We start from the raw sequence: 20,989 nt of genomic DNA, 5'->3' as shown, positions 1-20,989 counted from the left end.
CATGACTGTCAAACGCTGTGCTGGAAACAAGAAGAAGCTAAAATTTAAAAATCTGGATCTACCGACATGACTCAGTTCTAGAAGCAGTTTGTGTGTTTGTGTCAGGTTTTTTTCTTTCTTCATCCTTGAACTTTGTGCAAAAGAAAGGATATCTGCCGTGGCTTGGAAAACGTGGGAACAAGATGGTGCAGCTGATCATACAGGAAACTGTGACAGATATCGTATTTTCGCACCCTATAAGACTCACCCAACCATAAGACGCACCTAGTTTTTAGAGGAGGAAAACAAGAAAAAAAATATTCTCAATTAAATGTTGTTGAAGAGGCTTTGCGCGGCTATCCCTGAAGCCAGGACAGCAAGAGATAGCTGCGCAGCCTTCATTCTCTCTATAAGACGCACACACATTTCCCCTTACTTTTTAGGAGGGGAAAAGTGTGTCTTATAGAGCGAAAAATACGGTAAATAAACAAATGGTACGTAAACATAAACGGACCAAAAGCCCTTACCTAAGAAGGAATTCATCTAGAAAAGAGCTATTTAATATCACACTTAACTAAATTTTGTACAGTTGATAAAGTGGAGCTTTTAAATGTACTTAAAGGTAAAAGGTAAAGGTACCCCTGCCCGTACGGGCCAGTCCTGACAGACTCTAGGGTTGTGCGCTCATCTCACTCTAGAGGCCGGGAGCCAGCGCTGTCCGCAGACACTTCCGGGTCACGTGGCTAGCGTGACGAAGCTGCTCTGGCGAACTGGCACCAGAGCAGCACACGGAAACGCCGTTTACCTTCCCACTATGAAGCGGTACCTATTTATCTACTTGCACTTAAGGGTGCTTTCGAACTGCTAGGTGGGCAGGAGCTGGGACCGAAGATGGGAGCTCACCCCGCCGTGGGGATTCGAACCGCCGACCATGCGATCAGCAAGTCCTAGGCGCTGAAGTTTTACCCACAGCACCAATGTACTTAGCCAATGGTAATTTTAAGAGAGCATTCTCTTCCCATTGGCATGTTTTACAAATTATTCTTGCGGAGCTGGGATAGCGAACCTCAGGGCCTCCTGATGTTGCTGGACCACAACTCCCATCATTCCTGACCATTGGACATTCTGGCCGGGGCTGGTGGGAACTGGAGTCCCACAATGACTGGAGGGCCACAAGTTCCCCTTTCCTATTCTAGAGGGATGCACACATAAGGAAAGGCTAACAATCAGAATTTACACTGAGAATTAAGCTGAGATCTGAACTCAGGTCCATGCCCAGAACTGGCCACTGGCCTACACTGGTCCTTGCTTGCTGGGCTGGTGAAGCATCCATTCAATTCTATTGTTTTATTTCTTTATTTCAATCGTGTATATTCTGCTAAGCAACATAATTTTTTGTAAGCGATGTACAGCGAAGTTGTCCAAGGGACACAAAAGATAAAATCAATTAAAATCAATCAGGAAATCAAATTCCTTTCCCCACCCCCCCCCCACCCCCTCACACCTCATATAGTAAAAAAAATAAATAATATCTGCTGGGTTCAGTCTACCCAGCACTTTATGCCTCTGTGTTCAATAATGCATCAGGACAGCCAGAGATCTGAAGCTCTGCCGATTAATTATACAAACCGCCCTGCCAGGATGGGCAGCAAGGAATAGGTCAGTGCTTTTATGATCAACTTCCACAATTCAGTGTCGCGTTGTGGTCCCAGCAGTGCAGTTTCCATGTAATTTGGGGCTTTTGTGAATGGATTAGCCTAAGCGGACCTTTTTTCGTTGTGTTTCTCTTTCTAAATTGCTCTCACTTCAGTTGGAAAAGAAACAAGCAAAGAGTGTAATGTTGCACCCCGCCGTGCAGAATTTGGGAGAAGTATCCTTCAGGGCACACAAAACTCTCGTCGTGACATTTTCAGCAGCTCAGTTCCCCTTTTTTATATTTAATGCGACCTAATGATAGAAAGTAGACCCAAGGCTCCAGCATCTTTCTTAGGAAGGTGAAACTACAAGTGTCTTCATTTAATAGTGATCCCGGTGGTCAAGAAGTTGTTACAGGTTTGGGGGGCAGGGATGGGAGAAGTCCTAACCCAAATTTTGCTGCCTCATGTATAGGACCCATGACCTTGACCTGATTTTCATTGGTGTTTCAAAGGGAGTAGAAAAATAAGAAAAGCTTGTTCATTGTGCTGCCAGGGCTGGCAAAACTGCAGAGATGCATTGGCTACTTAACGTGGAGATGTTTCCCTCTTTTCATATACTGTGTGCTGTAGCCTTGTGCCAGAAGATTGCCTGGGAAACCAATTGCCTGAAAGGCTAGCCATTTTGCAGCCTAATGTGAAGGTCCAGATGAGCATCCCCATCACTCTGACCAGACAGCAGCTCAATCTTTCCTCCACACTGACAATAAGGCAGCATCTTCCATTGTGCTTGAGGGGCAGCAGGTTAAATTCGGGTCCACAAGTCAAGATATGAACCATACAGACACAGCCCTGTCCTCTGAACACTTGGGCGCCACGCATTACTACCAGCATCTAATGCCTAGGGCAACTGGCACACTCTGCCCAATGGCAGAGCTGGACCGGATTGTCTAGTGGGAAAATGTGACTCTGCTTTGCCTGTGTTGCAGACTCACTTCCCCTGTAGCAGAGAAATTTGTGAGCAGTCACAGAAGAGGTGAATTATACATAGGTCTACAGGAGTGTACCATGAACCCTATAACCTCCCATTTCATCATCAAGTCTCGGCTTTGCTCAACCCTAGTTATTATGGGGGGGAGTAATGTCAAAAATACTTTTTTAATAATAATAATAATAATAATAATAATAATAATAATAATAATAAAATAATTTATTTATATCCCGCCCTCCCCAGCTGAAGCTGGGCTCAGAGTGGCTAACAACAGTAAAAAATAACACAGTTTACATAAAATCACAATCAATTAATTGAAATACATTCTAAAATCAATTCATTCTAAAATCAATTCAAATTAATGGCAGCCATTGGGCTAGAGTTCTATGAGGATTACAGAAGGAGGGGGTCAGACTGTGCCTTGGCCAAAGGCCTGGTGGAACAGCTCTGTCTTGCAGGCCCTGCGGAAAGATGTCAAGTCCCGCAAGGCCCTAGTCTCTTGGGACAGAGCATTCCACCAGATCGGGGCCACAGCCAAAAAAGCCCTGGCTCTGGTTGAGGCCAGCCTAACCTCCCTGTGGCCCCGGACCTCCAAGATGTTTTCATTTGAAGACCGTAAGGTCCTCCATATTTATTACAACTCTGCCACGTATTTATTACAACTCTGCTTGCAGTGAGATTGAAAGATTAAATGAATGTGTGACTCAGTGCATTCATTCATTCATTCATTCATTCATTCATTTTTTTTATGGTTATACCTCCCCTGTCCCTCCTACCAGAGCCCAGGCTAGCTTATTACAACTGCCTTAATAACAGAGCACAACTATCACATGGTTAGGATGGCACTTTGTTAGAGAAGGGCTGTATCTCCCCAATCTCTGAAGTACTCTCAGAAAAATCATGACCTTCTACAAAGGCCTAGAAAGACCCCAGCCCATTACAAATGGAGATGGGCAGATTTCACCCTTCACTAATTTCTGCAGGATGTAAGAAATCGATCCTTTAGAATATTGGCTCCATTTGTGTTACCCAAAATACATTTATCCATGGTTTGGAAGACTTTAATTTAGTTCTGTGCTCAGTGCAGTGATGGATAGGGTATGTAAATGATTATTCAATCGACATTTCTGACTGATGTTTTTCCCCAGCTCAAAAAAATGGAAAGAAATGTGCAGGTAGGAGGGGATGGGGTTGTATGTTACAGATCAGCTTTTCAAAGCCTGCTGCAAAGATTGTTCTCCATTATACTATGCATTATACCGGAACTTATCAATTATCCTCATTCCACTTCCCCAAATTCCCCAAGCTACCTGTATGGTTTCAGTTTCCACTCTTTTAAAATCCTGAAAGCCTTTGTACTTTGAGAAGAGTGTGGATTCCAGTTCATAAACTTAATTTGTAGAGAGTTTAGAATGCTCGAATCCATTGATTGCTGTTGTGGAAGAGAGATGGAGAGCTTATAAAAAGGAAAATTAATACCTGGATCAAATGCTTAAGGGGGGAAAATGTGCTTTTCCCCCCCAGTGGTCCTTGCTTATCTAGTTGGTGCTGATGGTCAGCACACTCATCTTTCAGATCATCCTAATTCTGTACCGACCACAACCCAATTGCACTCATTTGTAAACCTTCTTTACCACCACTTCTCCACTGGTGGAACAATCATAATAATGCAACGCTGAATTCCACCCAAAACTTAGATATTGCAGAATCCTACCAATTTTTGTGTGTATCCATTCTCCTAATGGATAGACATTCTCCTAACGGATAGACTTATTTTGTTGTGGAGACAACAGCTATCTCAGCTGGCAAGCTCTTAAGGTTGTGATCCTGTTGACAGTATGGGATGGGCCCTTCTTTAAATAAATTCTAAGCCATTCAGGTCTTTAGAAGTCAAAACTAAAAGCTTGATTTGGGATTCATGACAAATAGACAGCCAGCACAGATCTTTGAAAATTAATGACCCCGTATAGTCTGGTCTGTTGAAACTCTGTTCATTGCATTTTTGCACCAACTGCAGCCTCCAAACCGTATTCAAGGGCAGCTCCATGTAAAACAAATGGCAATGGTCGAAATAGGAGGTTACTAGAACATGGGTAACTACAGTCAGGCTTTCCCCTGTCCCAGGATGGCTGTAACTGGCAAACCAACTAGAGGTAGGATAAATCATTGTTTCTCATTGTCCAAAAGAACTTCCTGGCTTCTTTCTTTAACTCCAGAGGTTGAAACTCCATTTCTACATCCTGCTACAACCTAGCAAGTCATTATTTTTCTTTATAACTGTGAGAATACATGGTGGAGATTTCAGATTTCTTCCCATGGATATATCCATAATAAGTAAGGAGGAGTTTGCTGCTGAGAACTAGTCTTTGCCAGCCTAATTGGACCCAGCCCACATTTCTCTGCAATCTGCGGAAGAACTTGCTGCTGAGATGTAGCATTTGCCCAGCTCAGTTCAACCAAGCCAACATTGTGGGACGGAATTTTTGCTGGAGAGCCAATGACCACCCAGCTAACATTAAACCTAGGTTTACCTGCTGTTTGCAGAGCACGTTACTAACGAGAACCAGCATTTTCAACCCAAAGATTTCCCCTTCCCCCCTTTTTTTATCAAGGGACTGAGTCAACCCATCCAAAATGCAATTCTCCAGGTGAGACTTGCCTGTTTTCCCCACCTGTGTAATGAATGCAGGTCTAATCATTCCCAATATGCTAAAGCAGAAACAATAGTGCATTTGTGCCTGTACCAAATGCAACCTTGAGAATACATTCAGACTAATTTTAGCCGATTCACGCTAGCTCCTCTTAATGATGAGAGGGTTTTCTAATTTTTGGAAGCGTAGATGATTTTGATGCATACCAATCAGGATGAGTCTGTCTGCTAACACAGCTTGACTGTCTGTTGGAGGAGCTTTCTCAGGAGAACAGAACATACCTGCTTCTGCCATACACTGAGAGGAGTAATGAGAGAGCGAGGAACAGCAAAGAATAGTTCATCACTGCTATGAATACCTCCAATTACTCCTGCCATTCTGTGTGTCGAAGAGTTTTCTGTTAGGGAAGAACGGGGCAGCCCAAGGGAGGCGCAAGCTACATATTACACACCACCTGCAATTTAAAGCTAGGAGGTTGTCAGGGAGCAATGAATGATGAAAGTTACAGGAAAGTGCCATGCAATCATGTGCATATTTGCCCAAGCTGCATAAACACATCGTTTTATTCTAGAATCTATGGCGACTCAGAACGCAGTCCACAAACAACACAAATCTGTTACATATTTTGCATTCATCAGAAAAGAACCTCAAGGAACAATTCATGCCCGCTGCCTTGTGTAGGACATATTTGGGTGAAGTCAGGGCTAAGGAGTAAACCTCACACAAATCAAGGGTGGGGTTCTTAAGGCAGTTGGATGGCATCTTGTATGTCTCCTTCCAGCAACTCCTGCAACCAAGCTGGTGTCAAATGTATTCTTTTCCTTCCCTTTGAACGACATCAGCGAGAAGGTGAAGACCCTGATACACACTACCCAGGCTTGTGCTCCAGAGACCTCCTAGAGACTCTGATGCAGCAAATGCAGCATGCCAAATTGAAAACTGGTGTAGACTGTCCTGGAAATGTGGTGTGTGTGTTCACCTCTACCCAATGATGTTGTGGGTGGGTGTGATTGGGCTATGATTGGAAGATAGAGAGGCAAGGTTGTAAGAGTGTTTGTGTCACTGCAGTCTATTTAAAGATTACAGTGGTGCCTCGCAAGACGAAATTAATTCGTTCCGCGAGTTTTGTCATCTTGCGATTTTTTCGTCTTGCGAAGCACGGTGTCGGGAAAGTTTTGGAAAAGCTTCAAAAATCACCAAAGTCTTTAAAAACCTCAAAAAAGGCTACCACACCGCGTTCTATGAGTTGCTCCTCGAAGTCAAGTTGCAACTGTATTAACGGTCTTAAGGAAAAGGAAACAAACTTGCAAGACGTTTCCGTCTTGCAAAGCAAGCCCATAGGGAAAATCGTCTTGCGAAGCAGCTCAAAAAACAAAAAACCCTTTCGTTTAGCGAGTTTTTTGTCTTGCGAGGCATTCGTCTTGCGAGCCAAGACCGGGCTCAGGGTGGCTAACAACCAATAATAAAAACAAGTTGATTGAAATACAACTTAAAAAACAAGATTAAAATACAACATTAAAACAATTAAAACATTAAAATGCAGCATCACAGGAGGAGAAAGCAAAAAAGAAAAGGGGGGGGAATCAAATTGATAAAGAGATCCAGATCCTACTGAAGTCCATGGGATTTAAGTTCTTCTGTTTTGAGTGTCCTCTATATTTAGCATACATAAGAAGCAACTTGTTTATGCATTGCTGCTTGCCATCTAGTGTTTTTGTTTTTCTGTGCCCTAGTCCATCTTCTGTTTCAAACACCCCCAGTAACCTTGGTTAGCTTTAGGGGGGGGTGGAGCCTTTGTCTCCATGCTTTGCAAAATTGCAAAGGCAGATGCAAAGAGAGAATTCCTCCTCCATGAGAAGACAATAAACCCTGATGAATAGTATTTGCATAACTGAGATGGAAAACCTTAAAGACTAGTCAGAAAGCTCTGGCTTTGTTTAGAAGCATCCTTATCACACTTCTAAGTTCTTTCTTCTGCCCAAATGGTTTTGTCCACAAGGCCTGTAGGGCTGTGTGGGTGAGGGGAGATGTGTGCAAAGAGAGAAGCAGCTGTTGTTGTGCGGCTGTACGTGTCAGGGACCGTGCTGAGGAGGGCTGCACAGATGAGGAATGGTGGGAGCCTCCCCCTGCTCCTGATCAGGATCCTGAATCTTCCCAGGAGCAGTGGGACAGTATAGATTTGGAACAGTGGTTCGCAGAGGGACATAGTTCAGAAGGCAAAAGTTGGGAAGAACTGGGTGGTGAACAGCTAGGAGAAGAAGAATCAGGAGAGAGAGAGTTAATAGACTCCAGTTCGCTGGTAAACATCCAGCCGATCAGTCCAAGGTCACTGAGATTAGATAAGGTATCTACACAGAAGGCATAATGGTTGCCAGATCAGTTTGCAAGGCGAGAAAGTGACGAGGGTGACTCGGGGGGGGGAGTGGGTGTAAACCTTAATTGGGAGCACCTTTACTCCAAGAATGGACTCTTTGTTCTTTCGCTGTGATCATTAAAATCTCTTTAAATGGTTAGAGACTATTTTTGCTTTGTTCTGCTTATCCACGGCCAAAGGTAAGGAGGAAGCCGCTTCCCCAAAGCCTGACAGTACGCTGGCACAATGTGGAGAGGCAAACTTTTAATATTTTTAAAAAATGTGTCAAGCATGTTTCAGCACCTCAAAGCACAGACTACATGCCATCTAGCTGGTTTTATAAATTATTGAAACAGCTGATTATTATTTATCAGCTGATAAAGGACAATCACCACATTTTTCCATGTATAAGACGCCCCCATGTATAAGTTCCTATTTTAAGGGACTCCAATTTAAGAAAATATGGAGATTGCCCCATGTATAAGATGACCCACAGTTTTTCACATTATTTTTAAGTAAAAAAGCCTAGTCTTATACATGGAAAAGTATGGTACATACAAATATATACTATTAGTGGAAACTATGGGATCCACTTTGATGGGGAAACTGACTAAATATACAGTCTTTATGCAGTCCGAAAACAAAAGACTTCTATATGGACTAGCAACACAAAGCAACTTATGGCAATCCACCAGAAGTTCAAAGCTCTCCAGGACAGATTTCTAGGCAGCAGCATCACTGAGTTTTTGCTGCAGTAGAAGGCTTTCCTTGTGCTTCTGCTCCTCTCTTCTTTATAGGTGACAAGCGTTGGTAACGGAATTACATAAATGATAGAATCAAATAGTGCTTTCCTACTTCAGATTAAGGGACATGGGTGGCGCTGTGGATTAAACCACAGACCTTAGGACTTGCCGATCAGAAGGTTGGCGGTTCGAATCTCCGCGACGGGTGAGCTCCCATTGCTCGGTCCCTGCTCCTGCCAACCTAGCAGTTCAAAAGCATGTCAAAGTGCAAGTAGATAAATAGGTACTGCTCTGGCGGGAAGGTAAACAGCATTTCCGTGTGCTGCTTTGGTTCTCCAGAAGTGGCTTAGTCATGCTGGCCACATGACCCGGAAGCTGTACGCCGGCTCCCTCAGCCAATAAAACGAGATGAGCGCCACAACCCTAGAGTCGGTCACGACTGGACCTAATGGTCAGGGGTCCCTTTACCTTTACTTCAGATTACTCAGCATGTGCCCCACTAAGCCAAGTGCAGCCTGGCTGTCATGTTCAGTGGCCTACAAGATACTTGATAGCCTTCCAGGTCTGGCAGTTCCAAAGGCAGGAAAAAATGGAGTACAGTATATATTAGCTCCTGGCAATCAGTGGCTGGTGGGCTCAGTGAAACTCAGCAGGTCACAAGTTGTGTCGCCTTGCAAGCTTTGAAGTGGCCTGTGGTTCTGTGGCAGTGTGGAACTGGAAGTGGCTAAATGGCTGCTATCTCTAAGTTTCTAATTGGTCATTCATTTGTTAAAAAAAAAGAAAAAAGTATTAGCTTAAGACCCAGGAATTGACCCACTGAATTCTAGAATGGGGCAGTTATATAGAGATGATCATATAACTGTCAGCCCAACTGTTTTGTTTTTTTAATTAAAAACTAATCCAACTCTCTGTCCTCTCATTCTGGATTTTAGGTTGTACCAGGTGAATTTTGATGTTCCCACCTGCGAAGGCAAACGACGAGAGAAACTCTCGCTAATAGGCGACTTCTCTTCTTCCGCGGAATTCTTCGTCACAATTGCAGTCTTTGCCTTCCTCTACTCCTTGGCCGCAACGGTGGTTTACATTTTCTTCCAGAACAAATACCGTGAAAACAACAGGGGCCCTTTGATTGTAAGTGTTCATTAAATGGACAGCTTTGTTCCTATTTATTGATTCATTTGTTTAGCCTCTCGCTTTGAATACCCTCTGTTGGGTCAGTCTGAGTTCTGGTGTGGTATTGTTTTTCTTTGACACCAGGGTTGAATGAAATATTCAGTCGTCTGACATCATTGCTGAACACAGCAATGAAGATTGCAGAGGAGATGAATGGATGGATGGATGGATGGGACTCTATCAGTCAGGACCACAATGTATGCTCTTCAGCATATAATCCCTGCTGCATATAATATTATGTCCTTATTTTATTTTCATTTACGGCTTTGCACAAACTTCACCCTTTTCATTTTCAAACCTTTCCCTCTAATTTTTTTATCAGAAGTAATTTTCCATCCAGATCCTTCTGGATCCTATACAGTGGTACCTCAGGTTAAGTACTTAATTCATTCTGGAGGTCTGTTCTTAACCTGAAACTGTTCTTAACCTGAATCACCACTTTAGCTAATGGGGCCTCCTGCTGCTGCTGCACCGCCGGAGCCTGATTTCTGTTCTCATCCTGAAGCAAAGTTCTTAACCCGAGGTACTATTTCTGGGTTAGCAGTGTCTGTAACCTGAAGCGTATGTAACCCAAGGTACCACTGTATTGCTTTGTCCAATTCTGCCTCTGGTGCAACCCACTACTGGCATGTGGTTCCCTATCTCTGTCTAGAATGATGCTACATACAGTTTGGTATTGTCTATCTGGATCCCTTTTAAGGATTACTACTACTCTTGAGGTTGGGACGCGGGTGGCGCTGTGGGTTAAAGCCTCAGCGCCTAGGACTTGCCGATCGAAAGGTCAGCAGTTCGAATCCCCGCGGCGGGGTGTGCTCCCGTTGCTCGGTCCCAGCACCTGCCAACCTAGCAGTTCGAAAGCACCCCCGGGTGCAAGTAGATAAATAGGGACCGCTTACTAGCGGGAAGGTAAACGGCGTTCCGTGTGCTGCGCTGGCTCGCCAGATGCAGCTTGTCACGCTGGCCACGTGACCCGGAAGTGTCTGCGGACAGCGCTGGCCCCCGGCCTATAGAGTGAGATGGGCGCACAACCCTAGAGTCTGGCAAGACTGGCCCGTACGGGCAGGGGTACCTTTACCTTTTTACTACTCTTGAGAGTCCCATGGACTGCAAGAAGATCAAACACATCCATTCTTAAAGAAATCAGCCCTGAGTGCTCACTGGAAGGACAGTAGTAGGTGCTGGAGAAGACTCTTGAGAGTCCCATGGACTGCAAGAAGATCAAACACATCCATTCTTAAGGAAATCAGCCCTGAGTGCTCACTGGAAGGACAGATCGTGAAGCTGAGGCTCCAGTACTTTGGCCACCTCATGAGAAGAGAAGACTCCCTGGAGAAGACACTGATGCTGGGAAAGATGAAGGGCACAAGGAGAAGGGGGCGACAGAGGACGAGATGGTTGGATAGTGTTTTCGAGGTTACCAGCATGAGTTTGACCAAACTGCGGGAGGTAGTGGAGGACAGAGGTGCCTGGCGTGCTCTGGTCCATGGAGTCACGAAGAGTCGGACACGACTAAATGACTAAACACTACTACTACTACTACTACTACTACTACTACTATTGTTGTTGTTGTTATTTGCAGATTACACCAATCTTTATATTCCCATTTTACTGCCATGCCCCATCTATTGTTTCTGTAATTGCCAATTATTTCACATTTTTTCCCCTTTTTTACTCGGTAAATCATTATCTGCATCTCACATTGTACTTTTCATTTTATATAGCACTAACTTATATTTCAGGGATGCGGGTGGCGCTGTAGGTTAAAGCCTCAGCACCTAGGACTTGCCGATCGAAAGGTCAGCAGTTCGAATCCCCGCGGCGGTTTGCGCTCCCGTTGCTCGGTCCCAGCGCCTGCCAACCTAGCAGTTCGAAAGCACCCCCGGGTGCAAGTAGATAAATAGGGACCGCTTACTAGCGGGAAGGTAAACGGCGTTCCGTGTGCTGCGCTGGCTCGCCAGATGCAGCTTGTCACGCTGGCCACATGACCCGGAAGTGTCTGCGGACAGCGCTGGCCCCCGGCCTCTTGAGTGAGATGGGCGCACAACCCTAGAGTCTGTCAAGACTGGCCCGTATGGGCAGGGGTACCTTTACCTTTACCTTTTAACTTATATTTCAGTTATATATTCTTTTTATCTTTTCTGTCTGTTAATGTGGCGTCTGTACAGTTCCAATCTTCCAGATGCACTCTACTTTGGTCTGACTCTGGTTCCTCCTGGATCCCACCCCTCGCTTGCCGGAAGGCTAAAATTAGAACCTCTTTTCTCCATCCACCCCACGAATGACTGAAGAAGGAGCTGGCAGGATGTCTGGCAGCACCGCCTTAGTTAATTCCAATGCGAAAAGCTGCAGAGCTGCTGGAATATTAATTAGAAAAGCTATACCCAATATAAAACAAACAGTCCTGAAATGTGCTTTGAGACTGCTTTAATATAGAATACAGTATCAACGCAGAGGCTTTACAACATTAAAATTTCCCCGAAGTAACAAAACTCTTTTGCAACATTTCATTAATTAAAAAAAAAAAGTGAAGCTTTGAAAGCAATACTAATGATTACATTGTATCAATTATTCATGAAAAGTTAAACGCCTTTTTCTTCCGCTGAGAATTTAAAACAACCTTTATTTTCATTGTATATTGATTATTCCCTTTCCAGCCAAGTGGTAGCTTTAATAATAATAATAATAATAGGAGCAGGATTTGGTCTCCCCCCCCATGAAAAATTCCATTTTCTTTAAATAATCCAGCACAAATATATATATATTGTTTCCCAGGATGCTGTTGGCATGCAATAAATATTTGGTGTTAATGAGGATTTTGTGCCTCCTTTAAACCTGCAGATGTATCAGTTTCCCAGAAGAACTGAGATCCACCGAGATCAATGGGGCATTTGCAGCTGAAGGCTGCAAAGAGGCGAAGGGTTGTCACACACAGATGATGGAGCAAATTTGCTTTCTGATGCGCCAGAGGGTAGGATCCGTGCCCACAGGTTCCTGTTACAGAACAGGGGATTTTTCTGATCATTAGCTGAAACATTAAACATCATACCTGATGGCATGAGCTGTCGGACAAGGAGACAGACTACCTTGGGAAATGGTGGACCCTCCATGATTAGAGGTTTCTAGGCAGAGGCTGGATGACCACCGCCTATGAAGAATGCGGTTGTAGTGGATTTCTTGATTCAGAAGCATACAAGCACTGCCAGTTACTAGACAGATCTGGAGAAAAACAGCGCCTCGTGTACACACCATTTAAAGCAGATAATTTTCCCCCTCCCATAACCCTGAGAACTGGACTTAACACCCCACAGAGCCACTGTTCCCAGCACCCTTAGCAACTGTAGTTCCCAGGATGCTTTGGGGGAAGTCGTGCAATCTAAATGTGCTTTATGTTTATAGTGTGTTGCACAGCCACAGCCAAATGTGTGAAACTGAGACCTACCCTGTTTGCTTGGGAATGTGTGGCCTTACTTCTGAGTAAACAGGGTCCTCGCTGTGAATCTTGGTCATCAGCACATTCTTTTCTTTTTAAATGAAAGTATCCCAAGTGTTACTGAAAGGCTCCATGGCTTGATAGGAGCATGTGCCTCCTTCCACATACATAAATTGAAAGGTAAAAAAAAGTTTGCCGTTTCACTGACCATGTGCAGAGTGCTTTCTATCTCTTCAGCTGGGCATTGACTTCTAAACAAACGTGCCCAGGGAGCTGTGACTGACAGACTTTCCTTAGCAAGGGACGTTAAAAATCCCCACCTATCTTCCAGTTGCAAACTATGAAGAACAAGGTAACAGTGAAATTGGGGGCGAAGGAGCCTTATGTAAAATCATAGTCATACAGTAAACAGCTGGCCACGCCACCATCTGGTGTATACTAAACTTTGCCTCATAGACAAAGTTTGTGATTAAGTTGCTGTCCACTGTAGCCACAGTCCCAGAGACTGGGAAAGGCATTTTTCATGGTGGCAAGTTGTTGCGGTTTTCCAAAAATCCACCTCAGAAAAATGGCCTCTGCTTACACCAGGGATAGAGAAGCCTAAGGGCCACATTTCTTTCTGTGGAACCTCTCAGGGGCCACATGCCAGTGACAGGCAAAGTCCTAGGCAAAAGCGAGCAGAACGATAGACATGTGAATTTGACTTTTGTTCCATAGGCTGGTTTCTTCACCCTCACCTATACCCTCTATATCCTCTGTTTAGGCCAGCAAGAATCATGATCAGGGTTCATGAATAAAATTACCTCATTCTTTGTGGAGAGAGGGGAGTCTTAATTTGCCCCATTTAATTTGCCCCATGGAAAGACATCACTGGAATAGGCACACAGACACACTTACAGAGAAGTTCTAAAATTAATCTCAGGAAGCACCTATTTGACATGTAGGACTGCCCATAGCAAACCCCATGCTTTAAAAAGAGGAATTGAGTATGTATAAACTCCATAGGAGCAAGCTGTATGGGCACCATTCCCTGCACACTTAATTTTAACAGGGCGGTGTTGTCGAAAGCATATTTCATCATTCAGCAGGCAGCATTCCCTTGCCTGGGTTCCGCTTGACATGTAAAAGACATTCCCAAGTCATGGGCTGCACCTAATCTAAGACGGATGGCCCCCTATCTGAGTTCCCTGACTCTATTAGGGCTCCATTATTTTCAGGGCAGATAATCCTGATTAGCAGAGGTTGTGACAGACTCTTAATGCACTGACTCCTCTCCTCTTTTCGGTAATGTCTTTCTAGTCCATAAAGCCTGAACTAGCCACAAGCAGAAAATAAACCATTGTAATAAACCGTACCAAGGTTGTAATGTAATGGTGACATTTTCATTGTCTGCGATTTCTGAAAATAATTAGATGGGCTATCACACGCTGCATAAATCAGTGTTGTGTTTCCATACAGTCTCAGGGGAGAGACAAATTGGATAATCAGTAGCCTGTATAAATGGAACCTTTTCGTTGATCTGCACTTTCTCCCCCATCTCTGCCACATTTTCTCGAAGGAACTCTGGATGGTGTAGCTGCTTTGCCTCCCTTTTTATCTCCACAATAACCCTGAGAGGTAGGTGAGGTAAAGGAAGTGGCCCAGGATCTGAACTCAGTTCTTCCCAGATGGCGAAACTACACGTTATGCACCACAGCAGGGTGCTGCTCAGAATGACATCCCTCTCTTGCATTGTCTCATTGGGACTGACAGGGAATGGGGCAGGGAGACAACCAGCAGGTGGCGCCAGAGCCAGTTCCTCCTTCCTGCTGAGAGGTACAAAAGCAAGCAAAATTGAAACTAAGCATGAGGTAGATGGAGGCTGGCTGAGGGCATACAGATGTTGGTGGGGCAGTGCCCCCAGTGGTCCCAATGCCTTATGCTCTACCAGCCCCAATGGACATCAGCCACCATTCCCCCCCCCCTGGTAAGTTTACATTTGAGCCACACATCTATGACCCACTTTCGTACGTTACTCTGTTGCTAACATAGCCATATGCCTGCAATCATTCCCTTTGATTGGAGGCCTTGGTGAGAGTCCTCCAGGCTAGCATTTAAACCCTGCCACAAAGCGCTTTAATGTTTCAATGCTTGTGATTAGCTCCTAAGCTTTAAAACACGAGCTCTGAGGGAAACCGAACTCCGGTCACCGCTCATCAAAGCCCTGTTGAGGCTTTGTCATTTTCGGGCCTGTAATTCTTACGTTTGCCTTCCATTTGAATGCACACAGAAGGATTGATGTTTTCCTCCACATCCCAGAGAGCGCTGGTTTTCTGTTGGTTCTCCAATGTATGCCGAACGCCAAACCTCCTCCTTACATATGTGTTGGTATGGCTTCTTGCCATGATGGCCACAGAAAGGCTGTGTAGTTGGGACTGTGTTGCCCTCCTGCCTTCCCAACGCTATACATCACTGCTGAACTGCAGGCGCTGTGGTGGAGACAATCTGATGTTCCCGCCACCGTGTTTGCACCGCACCAACACCCCACAGAGCTCATGCTGCCTTGCCCCTCTCGCTTTTGATTACGCAACAACGACACATGATGTTGGGACGACTGGAGAGCAATGATTGCCTACATGTGAGGAGATACTGATGCAGGAGTACTTTGAAACCAAAACAATGCAGAAGGCTGTGCCCCATGCCCCTCTGCCCCATTCAGGCATCTCATGAACCTGCACTGTTCCATTTTCTCTTTTCTTTTTGTAGGACTTCATTGTGACGGTGGTGTTTTCGTTCCTGTGGCTCGTGGGCTCCTCTGGTTGGGCTAAAGGGCTCTCGGATGTGAAAGTTGCTACAGACCCCGACGAAGTGCTCTTACTGATGTCGGCTTGCAAGCAGCAGTCAAACAAGTGCATGCCTGTGCGCAGCCCAGTTATGTCTAGTTTGAACACTTCAGTGGTAAGAATTTGCTTTTATGTTATCGAAAGGCAGGCCGGGGGGGGGGGGGGAGGAAGCATCCATGGAAGAAGATGGATGGTCCTTAGCTATGAGATCAGACAAGAGTTTTGGGTTTTCTATTTCCCTGCCAAACCACTGGAGTCCAACACGCAGCACATCATGACTTCACCTAATTCACAAGGCTCTTCTGTGGAGCATAAACACCAGAGAGGGAGCAATGATAATAATCTGAGCAACCGACTATAGTAAATGACAAACTTCTTACCTGAAGATTAAAAGACTGGGTGCTGTGGCACACTTAACAATCAATATGCATTCATCAAAGTAGCCTGGAGAACAAGCATGCAAAATAACTTGATAATTAGATTATGCAGTATTTGGAGTAAAAGGGAGTTCTTACTTACCTATTCTTATAGATGATTGCCACCGCTACTACTAATGTTACTGTTACTTCCACCAAGGGAGTTGTCATCTGCCTTGCAAAAGAGTTCCTTTTAGAATGGTTTTAACATCTTTGCGATCAGAAAAGGCAACTAGGTAGTGATTCATCGTATCTAATAATGCACACAATAATTAACAGGGGCCACAGACGTGTAATGCCTCCTGCCAAAGTACGTGAGTCTTCTTTGAATCAGGGACCAGCAGTCCTCTTACTGGAAGAAAGCTGTAGGCAGCCTTTGGTAGATTCCTGTTTACTCCTATGATCTCAGTTTATAAAGACTAGGAGCAGCTAGATCAATCTTTCATTTGCTTTAATGGGATGACACCCTTGGCCCTTGGTGTAGACCAAAGAGCTTGTAGAAAGAAAAGCAAACATGATCTTAATTGCTGGAGTGATCTGTCTGCATTAATAATCCTCTTCCGTCTGAACGCATAAAATGGCAAGTGGGAATGTGCTGACCAAGTCCCATCCCATTGATGCCAAGGTATGTGCAGGCAAACACTTCCTTACCAATGTATGGCCAGGGAGTGCACCCAGGACACACAGTATCATTGAAGGTGCTTGACCTGCACATCGTATCCTTGACCCTCATATCCTATCTTTCTTAAATACTTCAAATGATGATATTATATCCATGTTGTTAATTTCCCTGATAAATCCTTAAATTCTTTTAATTTATACTCTCCTCCCTTTTGTTTTAATAGATTTCTATAAGTTGTCAACCCTTCTATCATATTCTTTTTCTTTACTGCTATAGCTTCCAATGGTGAGAGCCAAAGTGGTGTTTTTACCTCCAATAAATTATTGTATTTATGCCATACTCTATACAGATTTTTCCTAATTATATGATTTGTAAATCCTTTATGAACTTTCACCTTTTCATACCATAAATAAGTGTGCCAGCCAAAAATATTGTAATGACCTTCTGAGTCTACAATATGTGAATTCTGTAATGTCATCCATTCCTTCAACCCACAAAGATAGGATGCCTCATAATATAGTCTCATATCCACGTCTTGATTTACTTCCCATTTAGGTCTTCGGATTCTTGAACTTTATTCTCTGGGCAGGAAACATTTGGTTTGTTTTCAAGGAGACTGGCTGGCATTCTTCAGGCACGAGGCACCCTCAAGACACCATGGAGAAGCAGTCTGGCGGCTTTAACCAAGGTGGCTACAATCAAGATAGCTACGGGCCAACTGGTGGCTATAACCAACAGGGAAGCAGCTTTGGGCAGCAGACCAACTATGGCCAAGTGGATGAATTTGGCCAGCAGCAACAGAGCAGCCCCACCTCCTTTGCTAATCAAATTTAGCACGCTCAGAGTTCCAAGAGCTCTTACGTTGAGCATTGTGTGTGGAAAGCTGAAACACAGTGGCAGGCAGCAGATTTCTCAAGTTTTAGATAAATGTGACAGAATTTCATCTAAATCAAAGGTCTACGGGTACCATCCGAAGAAGGTGGGTTGTGGTTCTTACTTTGTTTATATATGAAGCATCTTCTCCTTGTGAGTAGGTGATTGAGGTTATAGTCATCAGAGGTGGTGGATTGGGGTAAATAATTGTTGTATGTACTGTATAGATAACCTTACGGTAGTTTTGTATGTGTATGGTGGCAGCATTTTGTAGCCTCGAGTCTGTAGTATATGATATGGAGAACACAACTGAATTAGTTTTAGATTTTCTTCTGCATTTTGGTGAACAGCAAAATGTGTGTTTTCGCATTATTTCTGATCGTATCACAATGCATGCATTGTAGCGCCTAAGTTTTCAACTTTGCCTGTCTATGACTGTTGGTTTACAATATTTGTTTTTGGTTTTTTTTCTACATAAGAAATTTATTTGACATTTGTCCTGATTAGCAAATTTGCAGAGTGTCTTAGTGCATGAGGTTGCATCATTTTCACGCCAACAGAATGTTATGAACTGTGTATATGGGATTTTTTCAATACCACCACCACTACTACTTTTTAATTGGTTTGTTTGTTTGATATAATGTTTTAGATAATGTATGTATGTATGTACGTATGCCTATTTTATATATTTTGCAGAGTTGGATCAACGGCTTACCCAAATCTTGAATGCTGCATATAACTAAAACAGTTTTCCTTAAAGGGGCATTCAGAAATAATATGCTGTAAACTGACCAATTTGTTTGTTTAATCGAGCTCAGTATTCCTTCTTTAAATCCATATTTTGATGTTTTGTGACTCTTTGAACGTGAACTGTGTAATATAAGGACCAAGTAACTGTGTTTACATGTTTACAAAGGTATTTATTTAATTAGGATAACAGAGGTGCAGATATCAGTAAGTGAAACTATCTGGTGGCAAACGCCACCTTGACAGATAGCGCAACAGAGCATGTGCACATTCAGAGCTGTTGCGAAACACTTTTCCTCTATGGCCATTGATGGTGAAGAATGTTTTTCTCTCTAAGCTGTTTCAAAGTTGTTCAACGTCTGTTTGGTCCAGTCGTTATGATGATGTATACTGGATTTGGTGCTATTCGTAAGTAAAAAGAGAGTGTCAAACACATAAGATCTCAGCAATCGAGAACACTGAGCCATTTCCTTAGCGGGGTAAAGGTAATTTAGAGATCATGCTGATCTCAAATTGTGCGTAATATTTTCCAGGGGGGGAAATGGTTTCTGCTCAGCCATTTTTCCACAGAACCCTTTAGCTCCATGGCAAGGCAACAGAGCCAGACTTCTGCTGCTAGATGGAAAGCTTTGTTTTCTCTTTCCTCCAGCAATAGACAGGACTCCACATAATAAGCAGCAAAAGAACCCAAGCCATGCTGCTAAATGGAGCCAAATTTGAGAGCAGCAACCTCTCTCACACTGCAAGGGGAAAGACTGAGATCTACTCTCATTCCTGTGTGAGTTGAGCATTTCCATGTCTCCACATATACACATATGCTGCAGGGAATTGGTAAGGTCAGGAGGGAGTTAAGTACTGAGTTGCTACCTTGCCTCAGTCTCACTGATTGAGACTCATCCTGGTGAGAAAGTGTCGCTAACTGCTAACCTAAAACACATTGGATACTGCGCAGCAAAATTAGGGTCATCTTAGCATCCCTGCAACCCCCGAAACTCAGTTTGCAGCCTACAGATGAACACACCACTGTAAAAACTGAACATCTGCATTTCTAAATAGAAGTGTATCCGTCTATGATATCATTGTATGAGCTGTAAATGTTCAAAGCCTATCTTAGCATAAAACGGCATAGTCACTTATATGATTATTGTAACCAATGTATGACTGCTCAGTGGATGACTCAATATTGTGATATATCTATTTGACCCGCATAAATAAAGATTATTGCATACAATGCTTGTTTAAAGGCATGTGGTGGTGCTGCAACACACACACACACACACACACTCACACACTCACACACACAGAGAGGGGGGGGGGAGAGAGAGAGAGGATAAAATAGGACATGCATCTTCTTACCATCCATTTTCACTCCAAGTTATTGTCTAACTTGGGCTTCAACCTGAAATGACAAGTCAGCTTGTACATGCATTATGTCTGGATTGGAAATAATGGGGGAAATTATGTTTTCTGTTGGATCAGCTTAACCTGATATGGGAATGTGCAACATAGTCTTGAGTATTTTTCTGCAACTTGATAGTCCTTCAGATATTTTGGACTACAGCTCACATCATCCTGTGATTCAAAGTATTGTAGAGTCACAGCACCTGCTGTGGCTGTAGAGGCCGATATTGGAGAGACATGTTTTGTTGTAGCTCTGCAGTATTCAGCTAAATAACTGTGTGAGCGGAACAACGTCCACTTGCATAATGGGACTGTCCCTCCTCTCCTCCCCGTACGCACACTGTGACTGTTCCAAACTTGCTCCAAGGGTTTGGGGAACACCTAGAACAGATGTTGGGGTACATGAGAGGGGGAGAGCATTGAACTGTACAAGGTGAAGTCCTTGTGCTGATAAAACCTGAGCGCTATGTTGAATTCCACCCCAAAACATCTGGAAGAGACTTGGTTGGGGAGAGTTTATGCAGCCGTTCATCATTACAGATGAGAAAGGTAGCAACATTTCAGGAATACAAGTTACAATGGCCTGAACAAATTTGTCTTGTTGGCAATGGGCTATTTGCAAAGCTGAGTGACAAATGACATTTGTATTGTAGAAAACATTCGACATTCACTGTCAGGGTGTTTGTTTTTGACATTTATAAACATCCCATTAAACAAAGTCATATGGGTGGCTCATAACACAATACCAAGCTACAATCAAAACATATATTAAAGTATACCACCTAGTGTTTTTTCTGTTAACCCCCTCCCCCACTAAATCAGCAAAAAAAACACCATCAACAACACAAAACCAGCACAGAACAGCACAAAATCAATCTCAAATGGCCTAGAACCAGCACAGGGGGAAATCATTAGTGCCTAGAAGGAGAAATATGTAATCACATAATTAACATTCTTTCAAAATCCCTGATTTATGTGCTGTAAGCTGCCCAGAGTGGCTGGAGAAACATAGTCAGATGGGTGGGATATTATTATCATCATCATCGTCATCATCATCATCATCACCACCACCATCATCTGATTCTAAGGCATAAAAATGGGGGGAGGGGAGACTCTGCAGGATCAGATCAAAAGGATCCATCTTTTCCAACACC

The 20,989-nt window shown here is 43.7% G+C and overlaps 1 protein-coding gene across 2 annotated transcripts in view; it reads left to right on the top strand.

The window, feature by feature from the left end:
- The window catches only part of SYNPR (synaptoporin), a 147,978-nt gene extending 128,313 nt beyond the window's left edge, over positions 1 to 19,665 (top strand). For both annotated transcript variants that reach the window (XM_028719505.2, XM_028719506.2), the window contains 3 exons: positions 9,284 to 9,482; positions 15,700 to 15,891; positions 17,370 to 19,665. In XM_028719505.2, coding sequence (XP_028575338.1) covers positions 9,284 to 9,482; positions 15,700 to 15,891; positions 17,370 to 17,648 — 670 coding nt within the window. In that variant the 3' untranslated portion in view covers positions 17,649 to 19,665. The remainder of the gene's footprint in view (positions 1 to 9,283; positions 9,483 to 15,699; positions 15,892 to 17,369) is intronic.
- Positions 19,666 to 20,989: the final 1,324 nt, after the last annotated feature.

This window comes from Podarcis muralis, chromosome 2, assembly GCF_964188315.1.
Source record: "Podarcis muralis chromosome 2, rPodMur119.hap1.1, whole genome shotgun sequence".
Taxonomy (NCBI): Eukaryota; Metazoa; Chordata; class Lepidosauria; order Squamata; family Lacertidae; genus Podarcis; species Podarcis muralis.
This window is presented reverse-complemented; position numbering and strand designations above follow the sequence as displayed.